This window comes from Sander vitreus, chromosome 14, assembly GCF_031162955.1.
Source record: "Sander vitreus isolate 19-12246 chromosome 14, sanVit1, whole genome shotgun sequence".
Taxonomy (NCBI): domain Eukaryota; kingdom Metazoa; phylum Chordata; class Actinopteri; order Perciformes; family Percidae; genus Sander; species Sander vitreus.
The window spans coordinates 535,001-555,000 of record NC_135868.1 but is presented as its reverse complement, the minus strand read 5'-3'; the positions used below and the strand labels follow the sequence as shown (position 1 = coordinate 555,000).

Here is a 20,000-nt window from a genome sequence, read left to right as displayed (position 1 = left end):
TGGGGTTGCTTTGACGAGTTTAACCGCATCGAGCTGCCGGTGCTGTCCGTCGCTGCCCAGCAGATCTACATCGTTCTGCAGTGTAAGAAGAACAAGAAGAAACAGTTTGTCTTCACCGACGGAGACGTGGTCGACATGGACCCTGAGTTTGGCATCTTCCTCACCATGGTAACAGAGCTCTGAGGGAGGGGCATTATTGCTGTTTTGCTCTGGAATGCCAGAGCAGGGGGGAATGAGAGGGGGAGACACCAGAGCAGGGGGAATGAGAGGGGGAAACACCAGAGCAGGGGGAATGAGAGGGGGGAAACACCAGAGCAGGGGGAATGAGAGGGGGGAACACCAGAGCAGGGGGAATGAGAGGGGGGAACACCAGAGCAGGGGGAATGAGAGGGGGGAACACCAGAGCAGGGGGAATGAGAGGGGGGAACACCAGAGCAGGGGGAATGAGAGGGGGGAGACGCCAGAGCAGGGGGGAAATGAGAGAACACCAGAGCAGGGGGAATGAGAGGGGGAATGCCAGAGCAGGGGGAATGAGAGGGGGGAACGCCAGAGCAGGGGGGAATGAGAGGGGGGAACGCCAGAGCAGGGGGGAATGAGAGGGGGGAACACCAGAGCAGGGGGAATGAGAGGGGGGAAACACCAGAGCAGGGGGAATGAGAGGGGGGAAACACCAGAGCAGGGGGAATGAGAGGGGGGAACACCAGAGCAGGGGGAATGAGAGGGGGAAACACCAGAGCAGGGGGAATGAGAGGGGGGAAACAGTTCAGACTTTACCAGTAACTTCTCTGTCCTCCAGAACCCCGGTTACGCCGGTCGTCAGGAGCTGCCAGAGAACCTCAAGATCCAGTTTCGCACCGTCGCCATGATGGTCCCGGACCGAGCCATCATCATGAGGGTCAAACTGGCCAGTGCGGGTTTCCGTGACAACCAGGTCCTCAGCAGGAAGTTCTACACCCTCTACAAACTGTGTGAGGAGCAGCTCTCCAAACAGGTCAGACCATACGACCAGCACACCTTTCTTCTCATGTCCATTAGGACATTTGCTTGACCGATTTCTTTTTCTTTATTATTGCTAAAAACAAAGTGTGATTTCCCATTTCTTTCTTACAAACATGCATCGTCTCAATCATAACAGTTTTTGTGTTGCACCAGGTCCATTATGATTTTGGTCTGAGGAACATTTTGTCCGTTTTGAGAACGCTCGGAGCTGTGAAGAGATCCAACCCGTCAGAACCAGAGCAGACTGTGGTGATGAGAGTCCTGAGAGACATGAACCTCTCCAAACTGGTGAGTGTGTGTGTGTGTGTGTGTGTGTGTGTGTGTGTGTGTGTGTGTGTGTGTGTGTGTGTGTGTGTGTGCGTGTGCGTGCGTGCATGCACGTGTGTGTGTGTGTGTGTGTGCACGTGTGTTTGTGTTTGCGTGTGTGCATGTGTGTGTGTGCGTGCGTGCATGTGGGTGTGTGTGCGTGTGTGTGTGTGCATGTGTGCGTGTGTGTGTGTCGTTTTTACAATGTTTTTGGGCATTTTAGCCTTTATTTATATAGGACAGCTGAAGACATGAAAGGGGAGAATGACATGCAGCAAAGGGCCGCAGGTCAGAGTCGAGGAGTAAACCTCTATATATGGGCGCCTGCCCTACCAACTGAGCTACCCAGGCGCCCATATTGATATCTTTTATCACAGGCAGTAGTGGAGATAGCTTGGATGCGGCCGCCCCGGGGCCCCGTGCCAATTAAGGGCCCCTCAAACGCCGCCGATCTTGCATCACGTGACGAGAATGGGGGGGCCTCGCCACGACACATTGCAGATTATTATCTGAAAGAAACTAATTACTGAATATGTTCTCACGTTGTGATAATCCAGATCTTCTTATCAAACGTAACAGTCACTTAACTCATGGTTACAACGGTAAACCAGGCAACAAAACTACTACATTATAAGCAGACACATACAAAAATGTGAATGTCATGAAGTTACATTTGTATTTTCGAACAAACGGCAAACTTATCAGCAAATGTTAACACATGTTCAGCACCATCGCTGTCCATCAGCTGTTGCTGTCCATCAGCTGTCGCTGTCCGTGGTGCTGAAAGATTTTTACTTGACTAGCAAACTGCTTTCTTTGTTCTTCCATACAAACTTGTCAAAAAGTGTGGCTTTTCTTTGTGTTTTTAATTATAAAATGACTTGGTAGCAGAGGGCCCCATGATGAAGCTCCGCCCCCACTGTACTGAGAGTCTAGCTCCGCCCCTGCAGGGCATGTGCAATATTTTACATATCCTTTGTAATTCATAACTGTGTCTTGGTGTACCACTGTTCTGTCTTAAGTTGATTTTGTCCTCATGTAGCTTCTCTCAACCCGTTCTCACTCCGAACTCGTAAAATCAGGACGTTTGGACAGTGGCTGTCAGCGTCTGAAGCGACGAAAAAAGGGTTCATCAGCGTGTTTGTAGAACGTAGCGGGGAGAGCGTCAGCTACACAGGGTCCTGTTTTCTAAAGTCGCTTTCTTCTTTAACCGTCCCATTCTTCCCGCGTGTCACGGAAACAGAAGCCCACCTGCAACCTTTTCCTTAACATAACTGCATCAAAAGAGACGCCAGAAGTCCCGACCAAGCGCGTTATTGACGCTAAAGGAGACTTTTAGCATCAATAACAACAACAAAGGCACCTGACCAAGCGTCTGTATTTTACGAGATGGGAGTGAGAATGTGTTGCTTCTCTCCGTGTCTCTGCAGGTTGACGAGGACGAGCCTCTGTTCATGAGTCTGATCAATGATCTGTTTCCTGGTATTGGTACGTTTCTCTCTCTCACTACAAAACACACTGAAACACACTCAGAACATCCCTCTGTTGATGCAAACTATGCGTAGAGTTTCTAATCAGAGTGGTTTTGGATGTGGAGACAAACATTTGCTAGGAACTATTCCATAATAAGTAAGTTTAACCGTAAAGGGACTGCTTTATTCTATAGCTGTCATTTGTATTCATTCAAGTACATGGCAGTGTCTTACTTCATATGAATGTGTTTTGTTACAATCTTCCTCTGTAGTTCTGGATAAAGCCGGGTATCCAGACTTGGAGTCGTCCATCTTCAAGCAGGCTGAGCAGGCCGGTCTGATCCCTCATCCCCCCTGGATCCTCAAACTGGTTCAGCTCTACGAGACCCAAAGAGTCCGACACGGTACCCATCATTACACACACAACCAAAGCAAACATCCTAACGATTTGTCATCTCCTAAAACCTAAAACCTCTCACTGCTGTAACATCTTTGTTGGCAGTCGCACACGTGCAGTACCTAGGTAAGGACTACTAGCCAGTCAGAAGCAGAGTATGAGGGCCCTGACAGTACCTAGGTAAGGACTACTAGCCAGTCAGAAGCAGAGTATGAGGGCCCTGACAGTACCTAGGTAAGGACTACTAGCCAGTCAGAAGCAGAGTATGAGGGCCCCTGACAGTACCTAGGTAAGGACTACTAGCCAGTCAGAAGCAGAGTATGAGGGCGTGCCCTGACAGTACCTAGGTAAGGACTACTAGCCAGTCAGAAGCAGAGTATGAGGGCGTGTCCTGACAGTACCTAGGTAAGGACTACTAGCCAGTCAGAAGCAGAGTATGAGGGCGTGTCCTGACAGTACCTAGGTAAGGACTACTAGCCAGTCAGAAGCAGAGTATGAGGGCGTGTCCTGACAGTACCTAGGTAAGGACTACTAGCCAGTCAGGAGCAGAGTATGAGGGTGTGCCCTGACAGTACCTAGGTAAGGACTACTAGCCAGTCAGAAGCAGAGTATGAGGGCGTGCCCTGACAGTACCTAGGTAAGGACTACTAGCCAGTCAGAAGCAGAGTATGAGGGCCCTGACAGTACCTAGGTAAGGACTACTAGCCAGTCAGAAGCAGAGTATGAGGGCGTGCCCTGACAGTACCTAGGTAAGGACTACTAGCCAGTCAGAAGCAGAGTATGAGGGCGTGTCCTGACAGTACCTAGGTAAGGACTACTAGCCAGTCAGAAGCAGAGTATGAGGGCGTGCCCTGACAGTACCTAGGTAAGGACTACTAGCCAGTCAGAAGCAGAGTATGAGGGCGTGTCCTGACAGTACCCTAGGTAAGGACTACTAGCCAGTCAGAAGCAGAGTATGAGGGCGTGTCCTGACAGTACCTAGGTAAGGACTACTAGCCAGTCAGAAGCAGAGTATGAGGGCGTGCCCTGACAGTACCTAGGTAAGGACTACTAGCCAGTCAGAAGCAGAGTATGAGGGCGTGCCCTGACAGTACCTAGGTAAGGACTACTAGCCAGTCAGAAGCAGAGTATGAGGGCGTGCCCTGACAGTACCTAGGTAAGGACTACTAGCCAGTCAGAAGCAGAGTATGAGGGCGTGCCATGCTAGCAGCTAGGCGAGCATTATAACGTGTGTTCCAAAGTGACCACGTTTGTCTCTGAAGTAAAGGCTGGACTACAATAGAGCTGTTTGGAGCAGTTGGTGAACAGTGTTTTCTGTTGGAGATGATAAGTCCCTTTGGGGTGGACTTTGGGCTTTTTCACTTTGTAAACCTATAACATGTACACAAAAAAGATATATAACACAATAAAGGAAAGTGGGAAAAAAACAAAAAGCATTATATGAGTACTTAAAATCTAAACTTTCAAGAAGGAACATGCACTCACTTACATGCTGTCTCAGGAGACGAGGAAGCTCAGCCGTTTCCTGTAAAGAACATGTTTGTGTGTGCAGGTATGATGACGTTGGGTCCCAGCGGTGCCGGGAAGACGGCCTGCATCCACACGCTGATGAAGGCCATGTCGGAGTGTGGCTCCCCCCACCGCGAGATGAGGATGAACCCTAAAGCGATCACGGCCTCGCAGATGTTCGGCACGCTGGACGTCACCACCAACGACTGGACCGACGGCGTCTTCTCCACTCTGTGGAGGAAGACTCTCAAAGCCAAGAAGGTTGGATGGAGATTTCATTACATTTCTTTTGCGATCAAATGTTTTTATTCAGTATAGTCACACAGCGTGTGTGTGTGTGTGTGTGTGTCTCTGTGTGTGTGCATGTATGTGTGTGTGTGTCTCTTTGTGTATGTGTGTGTGTGTGTATGGTGGTGCTTGCGTTTGTGTGTGCGTGTATGTCTCTTTGTGTCTCTGTCTGTTTGTGTGTGTGTGTTTGTCTCTTTGTGTCTCTGTCTGTTTGTGTGTGTGTATGCATGCATGTGTGTGTATGTGTGTGTGTGTGTGTGTGTGTCTCTTTGTGTATGTGTGTGTGTGTGTGTGTGTGCGTGCGTGCGTGTGTGTGCGTGTCTTTGTGTGTGTGTGTGTGTGTGTGCGTGCGTGTGTGTGCGTGTCTTTGTGTGTGTGTTTGTGTGTGTGTGTGTCAGGGGGAATACATCTGGATCGTGCTGGACGGTCCTGTAGACGCCATCTGGATCGAGAACCTGAACTCGGTTCTGGACGACAACAAAACTCTGACGCTGGCGAACGGAGACCGAATCCCCATGGCGTCCTGCTGCAAGGTGACATCTAAACGTCTGTCTGTCTGTCTGTCTGTCTGTCTGTCTGTCTGTCTGTCTGTCTGTCTGTCTGTTTGTTTTACTTTCATCAGGCTATATTTAAGTTGCTAAGTTTTGGTTTTTAAGAGCCAAAAGTGATCTCGGTGCACCAAGTGTTTTTATCTCCAGTAGAAGAACTAATCTGGTCACTGGTTCTCAATCTTTTTTCAATAATGTTCCCCCTTTGAACAGTGTTTTTAAGCCATGTACCCCCTAACCAGCGCAAAAAACGGTCTCTATAAAGAGGAAGAGTACAGCGATGTCAGCGATAGATTTACTAAACTACAGCCTTGGACCTGGACAACATTTAGATGATGATGGAAAAAGGAGACAAAAACTTAGAAAAAAGAGACACAGTAGAAAGAAGGAAGGCAACACTAGGACGACAAAAGGGACAAAAAATAAGCGACAAACTTTGAAAAAAGTGTCAAAAAACAGGTCAAAACAAACGACAAGACCTTCAAAAAAAGGAGACAACGTGGAGAAAAAAAGACAGTAGAAGGAACTACAGCCTTGGAACTGAAAAACATTTTGCAAAAAAATCTCACGTACCCCCTGCAGTCCTCCAGAGTACCCCTAGGGGGACACGTACCCCCTGCAGTCCTCCAGAGTACCCCTAGGGGGAACACGTACCCCCTGCAGTCCTCCAGAGTACCCCTAGGGGGAACACGTACCCCCTGCAGTCCTCCAGAGTACCCCTAGGGGAACACGTACCCCCTGCAGTCCTCCAGAGTACCCCTAGGGGAACCATTTGAGAACCACTGCTTTAGAAGATCCAAAGTGAAGCCTCGTCCTCTGTGTCCTTCCTGCAGATTGTTTTCGAGCCGCACAACATCGACAACGCCTCCCCGGCGACGGTGTCCAGGAACGGGATGGTGTTCATGAGTTCGTCGGTGCTGGGCTGGAGCCCCGTCCTGCAGGCCTGGCTACAGACGCTCCCGGAGCAGCAGGCCGAGGCCCTCAGACTCTGCTTCAACTGCTGCTACCAGGTGGCCTCCTCAGCAGCCATTACGTTCTGTTCATTTCTGTTAAAAATAAACATGCAGAGAGAAAATACATCACAGTCGGTGTTTACATTTATACCTTTTAGGTTAGTCATACATTTTAGCTTTCATTTTTTCATCTAAGTATTAAAGCATTAAGCAGCCTTACACATGATAGGCGGCAAAACCGCTTTGCGATGTTGCAACTTCATCCTGGAATTATAGGTGTGAAAGCGCCCTGAGAAAATATAAAAATATCTGATTAAATGTGTTTTTCTGTTCCTCCCACAGGACTTGTTGGACTTTGTCTCCACCGCTGTGTCTCCTAAGATGCAGGTGTTGGAGTGTATGTACATCAGACAGAGTATCGACCTGCTGCAGGTACGACGCTGACGTTAAACATGGACACACTGTGGCAGAGTGGAGATTTCTTTCATGTCACTGTTGCTCAGCGGGAAGCTCTTTACACCGTTCACACTAAGGGCCCTATTTTACGTGAAGCGCCTGCTGCAGGTGTGTTTAGGGCGTGTCCAAATCCTCTTTTGCTAGTTTGACGGCGGTAAAAAAGGGTCCGTGCGCCGGGCGCATGGTTCAAAAGGGTTGTACTTAGTGTCTTCATTAATCAGAGGTGTGTTTTGGGCGTAACATGCAATCAACCAATCAGAGATCATCTCCCATTCCCTTTAAAAGCCAGGCGCGTTTGGACCTTGGAGCATTGCTGTTATGATGGAGGATTTGCACCGTAATATTTGTATTTGTAATCTTCTGCATGTGTGTGTGCTGCTGTGCGTCCCCTGTGTGTGTAACAAGCATAGTGTGCACGTGCTGTGCACGAGTCTAGGAGCATTTTACTAATGCTCTGTTAAAATAACAATGAAATGCTGCGTTATTGACTTTAGACCAGGTTTTTGTTGGTCAATGGTGCCATCACTTCCCACTGCCTCAAGATAGCAATACTCCCAGAATGCACCTGAACACACCTCCCTGTAAGACCAGCACGCCCAGAATGCACCTGAACACACCTCCCTGTAAGACCAGCACGCCCAGAATGAACCTGAACACACCTCCCTGTAAGACCAGCACGCCCAGAATGCACCTGAACACACCTCCCTGTAAGACCAGCACGCCCAGAATGCACCTGAACACACCTCCCTGTAAGACCAGCACGCCCAGAATGCACCTGAACACACCTCCCTGGAAGACCAGCACGCCCAGAATGAACCTGAACACACCTCCCTGTAAGACCAGCACGTCCAGAATGCACCTGAACACACCTCCCTGTAAGACCAGCACGCCCAGAATGCACCTGAACACACCTCCCTGTAAGACCAGCACGACCCAGAATGCACCTGAACACACCTCCCTGTAAGACCCAGGTGCATTTGTTATTTAGACGACGTGGGTGCTGGACGGTCTTAAAATAAGACACTTGGGTCGGGCTTTGCGCTGCGCCGGGTGCAGGATAGGACCCTAACTGGTTTGTGTTGGGTGATACGTGATGGTTTTGGCCTCCAGAAGATAAAGAAAATGTTTCCTTGACAACAAGGACCGCGGAATTGAACACTGTGGACTGTTTTGTTGTAATGATTAAGTTATTAAATTCCTCTTCTATAATCGTGCTGATGTTTCCGGGGGTCAGAGGTCATTTTGTCTTGTTCTTATTTGTGTGTTCAGGGTTTGCTCCCAGCAGCGGATGAGAAACAGGGTTGTCATGGCGACGTGGGCCGACTTTTTGTCTTTGCGGTGATGTGGTCTCTCGGGGCGGTCCTGGAGCTGGACGACAGAGCCAAGATGGAGGCCTTCCTGAAGGTAGGGGTGTTTATCGGTGTGTGTGTCAGTGTCAGTGTCTGTGTGTGTGTGCGTGTGTGTGCGTGTGCGTGTGTGTCAGTGGGGGTGTGTGTGTGTGTGTGTCTGTGTGTGTGTGTGTGTGTGTGTGTGTGTGTGTGTGTGTGTGTGTGTGTGTGTGTGTGTGTGTGTGTGTGTGTGTGTCGGTGTGATTTCCATGAAGTTTGCTAAAAGGGTGTAGCATGGACCGAGAAAAGGTGTGCAAGCGTGGAGGGGAGGGGGAGAGGGGAGGGGGAGAGGAGAGGGAAAGAAGAGAGGGGAGGGAAAGAGGAGAGGGGAGGGAGAGAGGGGGAGAGGGAGAGAGGAGAGGGAGAGAGGAGAGGGAGAGACGGGAGAGAGGGGAGGGAGAGACGGGAGAGAGGGGAGGGAGAGAGAGGGAGAGAGGGAGAGAGGAGAGGGAGAGAGGAGAGGGAGAGACGGAAGGAGAGGGGAGGGAGAGATGGGAGAGAGGGGGGGGAGAGAGAGGGAGAGGGAAAGAGGGGAGGGAGAGGGAGAGGGGAGAGACGGAAGGAAGAGAGGGGAGGGAGAGACGGGAGAGAGGGGAGGGAGAGAGAGGGAGAGAGGGAGAGAGGAGAGGGAGAGAGGAGAGGGAGAGACGGAAGGAAGAGAGGGGAGGGAGAGATGGGAGAGAGAGGGAAAAAGGGGAGGGAGAGAGGAGAGAGAGAGAGAGGGAGAGAGGGAGAGGAAGAGAGGGAGGGAGAGACGGGAGAGAGGGAGGGAGAGAGAGGGAGAGAGGGAGAGAGGAGAGGGAGAGACGGAGAGGGAGAGACGGAAGGAAGAGAGGGGAGGGAGAGATGGGAGAGAGAGGGAAAAAGGGGAGGGAGAGAGGAGAGGGAGAGACGGAAGGAAGAGAGGGGAGGGAGAGATGGGAGAGAGGGGAGAGAGAGGGAGAGAGGGAAAGAGGGGAGGGAGAGAGGGGAACACCTAGCATTAGCATTAGCTAGCATTATGCTGCATAATTTGTATAATAAAAAAATGTTGGAAATGATTTCCGTGCAGTGTCGTAAACAGGATTGTCATCCTCGCATGCGTGAACATCTTGCTCATGCGCATGTCGGATCGTGCAGGCAGCACAGATCGTGTACAGACAGCGCCTATGGGGTGTAAAGTGTGACGTGTCCTCTAGGGGGGGCTCTAACAGTCCTGTTTATGGTTTGTGTTTGAAGAACCACAGCTCGTCTCTGGACCTGCCGCTCACTCAGGACGAGCAGACTATCTTTGAGTTCACCGTCAACGAGCAGGGACAGTGGGAGCACTGGTCCAACAAGGTCCGTGGACACTAAACTGTCTCTTTATCGTACACATACATTTCATTTGATGTCTCCTGCAGATAGATTCATGGAAACAACACTAAATTTCTTCTCAATGAGATTTTCCACATATTCTGATTTCTTATCTCTGCAGGGCTTCATTACAAACTACGTACATATACAAATATACATACAGCCTCTCTTTTTCTTAAAGGACAATTTTCAACACGTAGCTCTGTTGTGTGTAAATGTGGAGAGCTGTCAGTAGCGAGAAAAACAACCAATCAGTGCTGCCTACACCGTGTTATCCTCCTGCTAGCGTTAGCACCCAGCAGGCTTAAACAGGGCAGGTTTTAAACGTGCTTTTAGCCTCTAAACAGGCTCTAAATGTCATTACCAGAGCTCCCCATGTGAGGTGATTCCTCCCGAGTGAAGACAGTGAATCTGACTGCTGTAGATGTGACAGAAATGCATGAAAGTTGTGTTAATCCAGCTCTGTTTAGTTCAGGTGTTGAGACGGCGAGACAAGCACTTAGGGAGCGTCTACAAACTACAACACCGAAACGAGATACAAAAATATCTATTGATTGAATGATTAAATAAGGTAGTGTCTCCAAACTTACCTCAGTTATAACGTATTTCCTGCTAGTTGTACTACAGCATTTACTTTAAAAAAACGTCTTACTGCCGTCTCACCACCAGAACTAAACCTAAACCTTATACCTCCTCTCATTCCCCCTGCTCTGGTGTTCCCCCCCTCTCGTTCCCCCTGCTCTGGTGTTCCCCCTCTCATTCCCCCTGCTCTGGTGTTCCCCCTCTCATTCCCCCCTGCTCTGGCGTTTCCCCCTCTCATTCCCCCTGCTCTGGCGTTTCCCCCTCTCATTCCCCCTGCTCTGGCGTTTCCCCCTCTCATTCCCCCTGCTCTGGCGTTTCCCCCTCTCATTCCCCTGCTCTGGTGTTTCCCCTCTCATTCCCCCTGCTCTGGTGTTCCCCCTCTCATTCCCCCTGCTCTGGCGTTTCCCCCTCTCGTTCCCCCTGCTCTGGCGTTTCCCCCCTCTCGTTCCCCCCTGCTCTGGCGTTTCCCCCCTCTCGTTCCCCCTGCTCTGGTGTTCCCCCTCTCATTCCCCCTGCTCTGGCATTTCCCCCTCTCGTTCCCCCTGCTCTGGCGTTTCCCCCTCTCATCCCCCCTGCTCTGGCGTTTCCCCCTCGTTTGGTCGTATTTTTTCGACACTTTTGTGGCTTTCCCCGATGTTTTTGTCACTTTTTCCAATGTTTGTCGACTTTTTCTGAGCCTTTTGTGGGTTTTTTTGGCTTTTTTACGTTCTTTTATCAATAGTTTTTTCTTCAAATGCTATAACATTGGCTAAGGCTGTGTCTCATTCTGCATACTTCTGTCAGTACACTGCTAACGTGCACTGACCACTTCCTGCCGTAGAGCCCACTTCCGATGGTTAGCATTGTCCCGAAATGAACACTTACGTTAAAACACTTACCGGCAATGACGAGCGGTTGGCTCGGCTCGCCGCCTCTGAAAATCTGACGAAAATCTTCTAAACTGACCTTTGTTGATCTGAAATGAAGATTCAGCAACTGCACGGCCTGTTTCTGTCTTAAAATGTTTTCAGAAACACGTTTCGGTGAACTATCTTCGTAAAATACGAGATCGTATTCTGAACGAGCCGCCATTACGCTCGTTAGTGAAATCCGGGAGGAGCCAGACCCACGTGACGCGTTCGTCCAATCAGCTGCCGGTCGACGTCCCTGGTCCCTCCCCGTAGTGTCCATCGTTCCACACTGAACTTTTTGACCGTTTTTAGGGGGTCATCCTGGTACTTTCAGTGCTCTGACTTTTTGCGTTATCTACACGATATACTTCAAACTACGTGTTTGTAGTGTGCAAGTACGCGCTTTGAGACACAGCCCATAACACCCAAACTCAATGAAAGTAGTGAAGTGATCATTTATTTAACTGAACAGCGTTGTAGTGAACCACCCATGATGGTGTACGTTACGTACTGTCTGTGTATGTTGCAGGTGCCAGAGTACGTTTACCCCAAAGACCACGTCCCCGACTACTCGTCCATCCTGGTTCCCAACGTGGACAACGTGAGGACGGACTTCCTGATGACGACCATCGTGAAGCAGAGGAAGGCCGTGCTGCTGATCGGAGAGCAGGGAACCGCCAAGACCGTCATGATTAAAGTCAGAGAGGAAGTCATTCTTCTCCAACAACTCTACATTTGTGTGTGTGTGTGTGTGTCTGTGTGTATGTGTGTCTGTGTGTGTGTCTGTGTGCGTGTGCGTGTGTGTGTGTCTGTGTGTGTGTGTGTGTGTGTGTGTGTGTGTGTGTTTGTGTGTGTGTGTGTGTGTGTGTGTGTGTGTGTGTGTGTGTGTGTGTGTGTGTGTCTCTGTGTGTGTGTGTGTGTGTGTGTGTGTGTGTGCGTGTGTGTGTGTGTGTGTGTCTCTGTGTGTGTGTGTGTGTGTGTGTGTGTGTGTGTGTGCGTGTGTGTGTGTGTGTGTGTGTGTGTGTGTGTGTGTGTGCGTGTGTGTGTGTGTGTGTGTGTGTGTGTGTGTGTGCGTGTGCTTTAGTACAACAATGTGCTTGTTGATTTGAAAACAAAAATCATTTCCAACATTTTTTTATTATACAAATTGAACATTGAATTGCTGGATCTTTGTTTCCCTGTCTGAATGCAGCATAATGCTAGCTAATGCTAATGCTAGGTGTTCCCCTCTCTCCCTCCCCTTCCCTCTCTCCCTTCCCTCTCTTCCTTCCCTCTCTCTCCCTCCCCTCTCTCTCTCTCTCCTCTCCCCCTGCAGGGCTACACCAGTAAGCTGGACCCGGAGCTCCACCTCAGTAAGACGGTGAACTTCTCGTCGGCCACGCTGCCCAGCATGTTCCAGAGAACGGTGGAGAGCTACATCGATAAACGCATGGGCGCCACCTACGGGCCGCCGGCCGGACGCAGGATGACCGTCTTCATAGACGACATCAACATGCCCGTCATCAACGAATGGGGAGACCAGGTCGGCCCCACGCTCGCTCTGATTGGTCGCCTCTTTCTGTTTCATCGTTTGCTTTGCTCTTTTTGTTCGCTGCTTCTTTTTAAATATCAAGTTTGACCAAAAAAGTCTTCAACATGGAAAACCAAAAGTAAATCTGTTTTCTTTTTAATTAATTAATTAATTAAATATAGATTCAAATCTGGTCTTCTCTTTTCTACTACAGATAACTAATCATGATTATATATAATAATAGTATTGATACAGCAGTTAGCGTTACAAAAAAAACAGTTTAATGAATGAAAACAATTTGATAAGACAGTTTAAAAGTGTGTGTGTGTGTGGGTGTGTGTCTGTGTGTGTGTCTGTGTGTGTGTGTGTGTCTGTGTGTGTGTGTCTGTGTGTGTGTGTGTGTGTGTGTGTGTGTGTGTGTGTGTGTGTGTGTGTGTGTGTGTGTGTGTGTGTGTGTGTGTGTGTGTGTGTGTGTGTGTGTGTGTGTGTGTGTGTGTGTGTGTGTGTGTGTGTGTGTGTGTGTGTGTGTGTCTGTGTGTGTGTGTGTGTGTGTGTGTGTGTGTGTGTGTGTGTGTGTGTGTGTGTGTGTGTGTGTGTGTGTGTGTGTGTGTGTGTGTGTGTGTGTGTGTGTGTGTGTGTGTGCATGTCTGTGTGTGTGTGTGTGTGTGTGTGTGTGTGTGTGTGTGTGTGTGTGTGTGTGTGTGTGTGTGTGTGTGTGTGTTGCTGTCGTTTGATAGACAGTTTAAAAGTTATACCACATTAAGCAAACCAGAATAACCCGTGTTTATGTCATGAATAACACCTCCACCTGGGTAACCAATCACATCATGGAGTCTAGTTTCTTCCCGCCTCCGTGTCCTTCAGATAACCAATGAGATTGTGCGTCAGCTGATGGAGCAGGGAGGTTTCTACAGTCTGGATCGTCCCGGAGAGTTCATCACTGTGGTGGACGTTCAGGTAACGGTCTCTTTCACTTTCTTCCTTCAGCTACAAATGATCTGGACTTTAGTTTCTGATTAACGGCATCAGATTTTAGATCCTGGACGCAGGGGCGATTCCAGGTGGGAAAGTGGGGGGGGGGCATTTCACATTCACAAAATGTACATCCAAATACAATACATATTTTCTGTAGGCTCAGGCTACATTCACACTGCTACGTTTTTGTTTAAAAAGGAATATATTCTGCTGTTCCCCCCTCTCATTCCCCCCTGCTCTGGTGTTCCTCCCTCTCATTCCCCCTGATCTGGTGTTTCCCCCTCTCATTCCCCCCTGCTCTGGTGTTTCCCCCCTCTCATTCCCCCCGATCTGGTGTTTCCCCCTCTCATTCCCCCTGCTCTGGCGTTTCCCTCTCATCCCCCCTGTTCGCCCCCCTCATCCCCCGATCTGGCGTTTCCTCCTCTCATTCCCCCTACTCTGGTGTTTCCCCCTCTCATTCGTTTCCCCCTCTCATTCCCCCTGCTCTGGTGTTACCCCCTCTCATTCCCCCGATCTGGTGTTATCCCCCTCTCATTCCCCCCTGCTCTGGTGTTTCCCCCTCCCATTCCCCTCTCATTCCCCCTGCTCTGGCGTTTCCCCCTCTCAATCCCCCTGCTCTGGTGTTCCTCCCTCTCATTCCCCCTGCTCTGGCGTTCCCCCTCTCATTCCCCCTGCTCTGGCGTTTCCCCCTCTCAATCCTCCTGCTCTGGTGTTCCTCCCTCTCATTCCCCCCCGATCTGGCGTTTCCTCCTCTCATTCCCCCTGCTCTGGTGTTTCCCCCCCCTCTCATTCGTTTCCCCCTCTCATTCCCCCTGCTCTGGTGTTTCCCCCTCTCATTCACATCTTTCCAAGCCCTCTGTTCTATTTGAATAAATAAAGAGTGCGATAACCTTTTCAACAGCTGGTGGCGGCCATGATCCACCCGGGCGGCGGGCGGAACGACATCCCTCAGCGTCTGAAGAGGCAGTTCTCCATCTTTAACTGTACGCTGCCCTCCAACTCCTCCATCGATAAGATCTTCGGCACCGTGGCTGCGGGATACTTCTGCCCAGAGAGAGGCTTTGCCGCCGGGGTCTGCCAGCTCGCCACTGCCCTCGTTCCCACCACCAGGCGGGTGTGGCAGGCCGTGAAGGCAAAGGTAAAATAAAATATATATTCATTAGGTATCGAGAAGTGGTTCAAACTTGGCAAGGCAGCTTTTTTTTGTGATATTGTATACATGCACATGCAAATCAATCTTCTCTGAAAATGCTGGACTCAGTATACCATGCAGCAACCTGTTCTCATTCTGAACTGGTAAAATCAGGACGTTTGGACAGTGTCTGTCAGCGTCTGATGCGATGAAAAAGGCGTCTTTCAGCGTGTTTGTGTAACGCAGCGGGGAGAGCAGCAGTTAGAGAGGATTTAGAGAGGAGTATGTAAGGAGGTTGGTTGGGGGGGTGGATGGGTCAAACACAGGACTTTCACCCAGGAGAGCGGGGTTCACGTCACGCTTGTCACGCTTGCTGTAGTTGCTTTTTTGCAGACATTGTTTTGAAAAAAGTGCTGAATCTTTTTTAAAAAGTGCCGAAATTTTTTAGAAAAAAAGTGACGAATTGTTTTGAAAAAGTGCCGAAATTTTTTTAGAAAAAGTGCCGATTTTTTTTTGAAAAAGTGCCGGAATTTTTTTGAAAAAGTGCAGAAATTTTTTTAGAAAAAGTGCCGATTTTTTTTTGAAAAAGTGCCGAAATTTTTTTGAAATAGTGCCGAAATTTTTTAAAAAGTGCTGAAATTTTTTAGAAGTGCCAAAATTATTTGAGAAAGTGCCAATTTTTTTTTAAAAACTGCCAATTTTTTTTGAAAAAGTGCAAAATTTTTTTAGAAAAAAGTGCCGAATTTTTTGGGAAAAAAGTGTTGGATTTTTTTTTAAAAAGTGCCGAAATTGTTTGAAAAACTGCCGAAATGTTTTGGAAAAAAAGTGACGAAATTTTTTAAAAAAGTGACGAAATTTTTTAGAAAAAAGTGACGAAATTTTTTAGAAAAAAGTGACGAATTTTTTTTTGAAAAAAGTGCTGAAATTTTTTAGAAAAAAGTGACAAAATTTTTTAGAAAAAAGTGACAAAATTTTTTTAGAAAAAAGTGACAAAATTTTTTTAGAAAAAAGTGACAAAATTTTTTTAGAAAAAAGTGCCGAAATTTTTTAGAAAAAAGTGACGAAATTTTTTTTGAAAAAAAGTTTTAATTTGAAATGTTGCCCCAGAAAGGGAAATGGGAAGACAACACAAGGGTTAAAGACCGTAGCGTTCCTGTTTACATTCGGCCGCCATCTTATAAAACAGTCATTGAGCTGTGTTACTGGTTACTGGTTGCACACTGCTACTGTCTTTTGTGCTAACTTGTTTAAAGCTAGCGACACGTTCTATTAGCATGAAAACAGATCCCAGAGAACGGTCGACTAGGTACACATATGTTATTAAGCCCTAGGTTCATTTTACGCCGGATTTGTCCTTTAACTTTCTCTCAAGTTTACATCTCGTATATCTCATAGTCTGAGTGACTGTTACATGCAGACAGATATTGGTCAGACTTGAACAGATCTAATGAAGCCGTCTCTCCTCCTCAGATGTTACCGTCTCCTGCTAAGTTTCACTACATCTTCAACCTGAGGGACCTCAGCCGGATCTGGCAGGTAGAAAACACTTTTTCTCTTCACATTTTAAAGGGTATCTTTGGTATTTTGTATTTATTTTTGACCTGGACCCTTTTTTTCTCAAGTGTTTGTGTCTAAGTAACATTATGGAAAGAGATAGACCTTTTTGTTCAAGCGTAAGATCCTTTTAGTTTAACATGAAACAGCCCCGAAATCACCATCACCAAACTACACCAGACTCCATGTAAATAATCAGGATTTTTATCATCGTAAAACACACTTCATTCAAAGTGGACATAAACTAAACCAAACTATCAAAAGCCGTCTTGGTTCATCTTTCCACTGTTCCAACAATCACCACTCTGGTTTGGTTGAAATAAACCCTTAATTCACCCATTTACATGTGGAGATATGCTGGCTCTATACTCGCTAAAAGTCCTGATTATTTACATGGAGTCCGGTGGAGATATGCTGGCTCTATACACGCTAAAAGTCCTGTTTATTTACATGGAGTCTGGTGGAGATATGCTGGCTCTATACACGCTAAAAGTACTGTTTATTTACATGGAGTCTGGTGGAGATATGCTGGCTCTATACTCGCTAAAAGTCCTGATTATTTACATGGAGTCCGGTGGAGATATGCTGGCTCTATACACGCTAAAAGTACTGTTTATTTACATGGAGTCTGGTGGAGATATGCTGGCTCTATACACGCTAAAAGTCCTGTTTATTTACATGGAGTCTGGTGGGTTTGGCAATGATATTTGGAAGTGTTTTATGTAAAAGTATCTGACATCTCAAAGGAATCATCATCGTTCAACAGTTTAATTTATTGTTAGTGTGTGTTGTGTTAGTGATTAGTTTTAGGAACATGTGACAGTGTACAAAGGCGACACAAAGGCAACACAAAGGCGACACAAAGGCGACTCAAAGGCTACTAAAAGGCAACACAAAGGCAACACAAAGACAACACAAAGGCGACTCAAAGGCGACTAAAAGGCAACACAAAGGCGACACAAAGACAACACAAAGACAACACAAAGGCGACTAAAAGGCGACACAAAGGCGACTCAAAGGCGACACAAAGGTGACACAAAGGCGACTCAAAGGTGATGCAAATGCGACTAAAAGGTGACTCAAAGGCGACTAAAAGGTGACTCAAAGGCGACACAAAGGCGACACAAAGGCGACACAAAGGCGACACAAAGGCGACTAAAAGGCAACACAAAGGCGACACAAAGGCGACTAAAAGGCGACACAAAGATGACAAAAAGGCGACACAAAGGCGACACAAAGATGACAAAAAGGCGACACAAAGATGACAAAAGTGACAAAAAGGCAACAAAAAGGCGACAAAAAGCGACATAAAGGCGACTAAAAGGTGACAAAAAGGCGACACAAAGATGACAAAAAGGTGACAAAAAGGCGACAAAAAGGCGACAAAAAAATGACACAAAGGCGACTAAAAAGTGACGAAAAGGCAGTGTTGTGTTAAGGCGTTTTCACACCTGTAGTTCGTTTGCTTTGGTCCGAATCAGTTGGTGAGTTAGTAAACTTGGAGCGATTTGCCTTCGGTCGGGTCGGTTTGGTTTGGTTTGGTTTCACACCTCGAAAAATCCAAGCGTACCAAAATGCGTCATTACAAATCAGGCAAGAACGTCCAGCCCTCTTATTGGTCGGATATGTCTGGGGGGCGGGAGCAAGAAAGTAAATACAGGAAGAAGGTCCTGTGTTCTGGTCTAGTGGTCAAACCAGCTCATTTCATTAAAATTATCACCGAGACCACCTCTTCAAGCAGGTCTCGGTACGTTTGTTTGGTCCACTTTTAGTGTGCACAAGAGTTCGATTGCTGCGTTCTCACCTGCCCAACAGACCGCAGCAGCGGGGCAAACAAACTCTGGTTTGATTCAACCGAACTAAAGGCTGTCGGTGTGAAAACGCCCTTAGTTTTAGGAACATGTGACAATGTGTTGTGTTAGTGATTAGTTTTAGGAACATGTGACAATGTGTTGTGTTAGTGATTAGTTTTAGGAACATGTGACAATGTGTTGTGTTAGACTAAAAGGCAACACAAAGGCGACACAAAGGCGACTAAAAGGTGACACAAAGGCGACACAAAGGTGACACAAAGGCGACTAAAAGGCAACACAAAGGCGACACAAAGACAACACAAAGGCGACTAAAAGGTGACACAAAGGCGACTCAAAGGCGACACAAAGGCGACACAAAGGTGACACAAAGGCGACACAAAGGCGACACAAAGGCGACTCAAAGGTGACGCAAATGCGACTAAAAGGCGACTCAAAGGCGACACAAAGGCGACACAAAGGTGACACAAAGGCGACACAAAGGTGACACAAAGGCGACTAAAAGGCGACTAAAAGGCGACACAAAGGCGACACAAAGGCGACACAAAGGCGACACAAAGGCGACACAAAGGTGACACAAAGGCGACACAAAGGTGACACAAATGCGACTAAAAGGCGACTCAAAGGCGACTCAAAGGTGACACAAAGGCGACAAAAAGGCAACACAAAGGCGACACAAAGATGACAAAAGTGACAAAAAGGCAACAAAAAGGCGACAAAAAGCGACATAAAGGCGACTAAAAGGTGACAAAAAGGCGACACAAAGATGACAAAAAGGTGACAAAAAGGCGACAAAAAGGCGACACAAAGGCAACACAAAGGCGACACAAAGGTGACACAAAGGCGACACAAAGGTGACACAAATGCGACTAAAAGGCGACTCAAAGGCGACTCAAAGGTGACACAAAGGCGACACAAAGGCAACACAAAGGCGACACAAAGGTGACACAAAGGCGACTAAAAGGCGACACAAAGGCAACACAAAGGCGACTAAAAGGCGACACAAAGGCGACTAAAAGGCGACACAAAGGCGACACAAAGATGACAAAAAGGCGACACAAAGATGACAAAAAGGTGACAAAAAGGCAACAAAAAGGCGACAAAAAGCGACATAAAGGCGACTAAAAGGTGACAAAAAGGCGACACAAAGATGACAAAAAGGTGACAAAAAGGCGACAAAAAGGCGACACAAAGGCGACAAAAAAGTGACGAAAAGGCAGTGTTGTGTTAAGGCTTTCACACCTGTAGTTCGTTTGCTTTGGTCCGAATCAGTTGGTGAGTTAGTAAACTTGGAGCGATTTGCCTTCGGTCGGGTCGGTTTGGTTTGGTTTGGTTTCACACCTCGAAAAATCCAAGCGTACCAAAATGCGTCATTACAAATCAGGCAAGAACGTCCAGCCCTCTTATTGGTCGGATATGTCTGGGGGGCGGGAGCAAGAAAGTAAATACAGGAAGAAGGTCCTGTGTTCTGGTCTAGTGGTCAAACCAGCTCATTTCATTAAAATTATCACCGAGACCACCTCTTCAAGCAGGTCTCGGTACGTTTGTTTGGTCCACTTTTAGTGTGCACCAGAGTTCGATTGCTGCGTTCTCACCTGCCCAACAGACCGCAGCAGCGGGGCAAACAAACTCTGGTTTGATTCAACCGAACTAAAGGCTGTCGGTGTGAAAACGCCCTTAGTTTTAGGAACATGTGACAATGTGTTGTGTTAGTGATTAGTTTTAGGAACATGTGACAATGTGTTGTGTTAGTGATTAGTTTTAGGAACATGTGACAATGTGTTGTGTTAGTGATTAGTTTTAGGAACATGTGACAATGTGTTGTGTTAGTGATTAGTTTTAGGAACATGTGACAATGTGTTGTGTTAGTGATTAGTTTTAGGAACATGTGACAA

The 20,000-nt window shown here is 47.6% G+C and overlaps 1 protein-coding gene across 1 annotated transcript in view; it reads left to right on the top strand.

Annotated features, from left to right (window-relative positions):
• dnah5l (dynein, axonemal, heavy chain 5 like) overlaps positions 1-20,000 on the top strand; it is a 94,179-nt gene that overhangs the window by 37,099 nt on the left and 37,080 nt on the right. Inside the window, exons 33-48 of the mRNA XM_078268230.1 lie at positions 1-168; positions 797-991; positions 1,153-1,287; positions 2,736-2,793; positions 3,050-3,181; positions 4,727-4,944; positions 5,370-5,504; positions 6,353-6,529; positions 6,815-6,904; positions 8,198-8,332; positions 9,535-9,636; positions 11,653-11,820; positions 12,439-12,645; positions 13,498-13,590; positions 14,510-14,746; positions 16,211-16,276. The exon at positions 1-168 is cut by the window's left edge and continues 20 nt beyond it. Of these exons, the coding sequence (XP_078124356.1) occupies positions 1-168; positions 797-991; positions 1,153-1,287; positions 2,736-2,793; positions 3,050-3,181; positions 4,727-4,944; positions 5,370-5,504; positions 6,353-6,529; positions 6,815-6,904; positions 8,198-8,332; positions 9,535-9,636; positions 11,653-11,820; positions 12,439-12,645; positions 13,498-13,590; positions 14,510-14,746; positions 16,211-16,276 (2,316 nt within the window). The remainder of the gene's footprint in view (positions 169-796; positions 992-1,152; positions 1,288-2,735; positions 2,794-3,049; positions 3,182-4,726; positions 4,945-5,369; positions 5,505-6,352; positions 6,530-6,814; positions 6,905-8,197; positions 8,333-9,534; positions 9,637-11,652; positions 11,821-12,438; positions 12,646-13,497; positions 13,591-14,509; positions 14,747-16,210; positions 16,277-20,000) is intronic.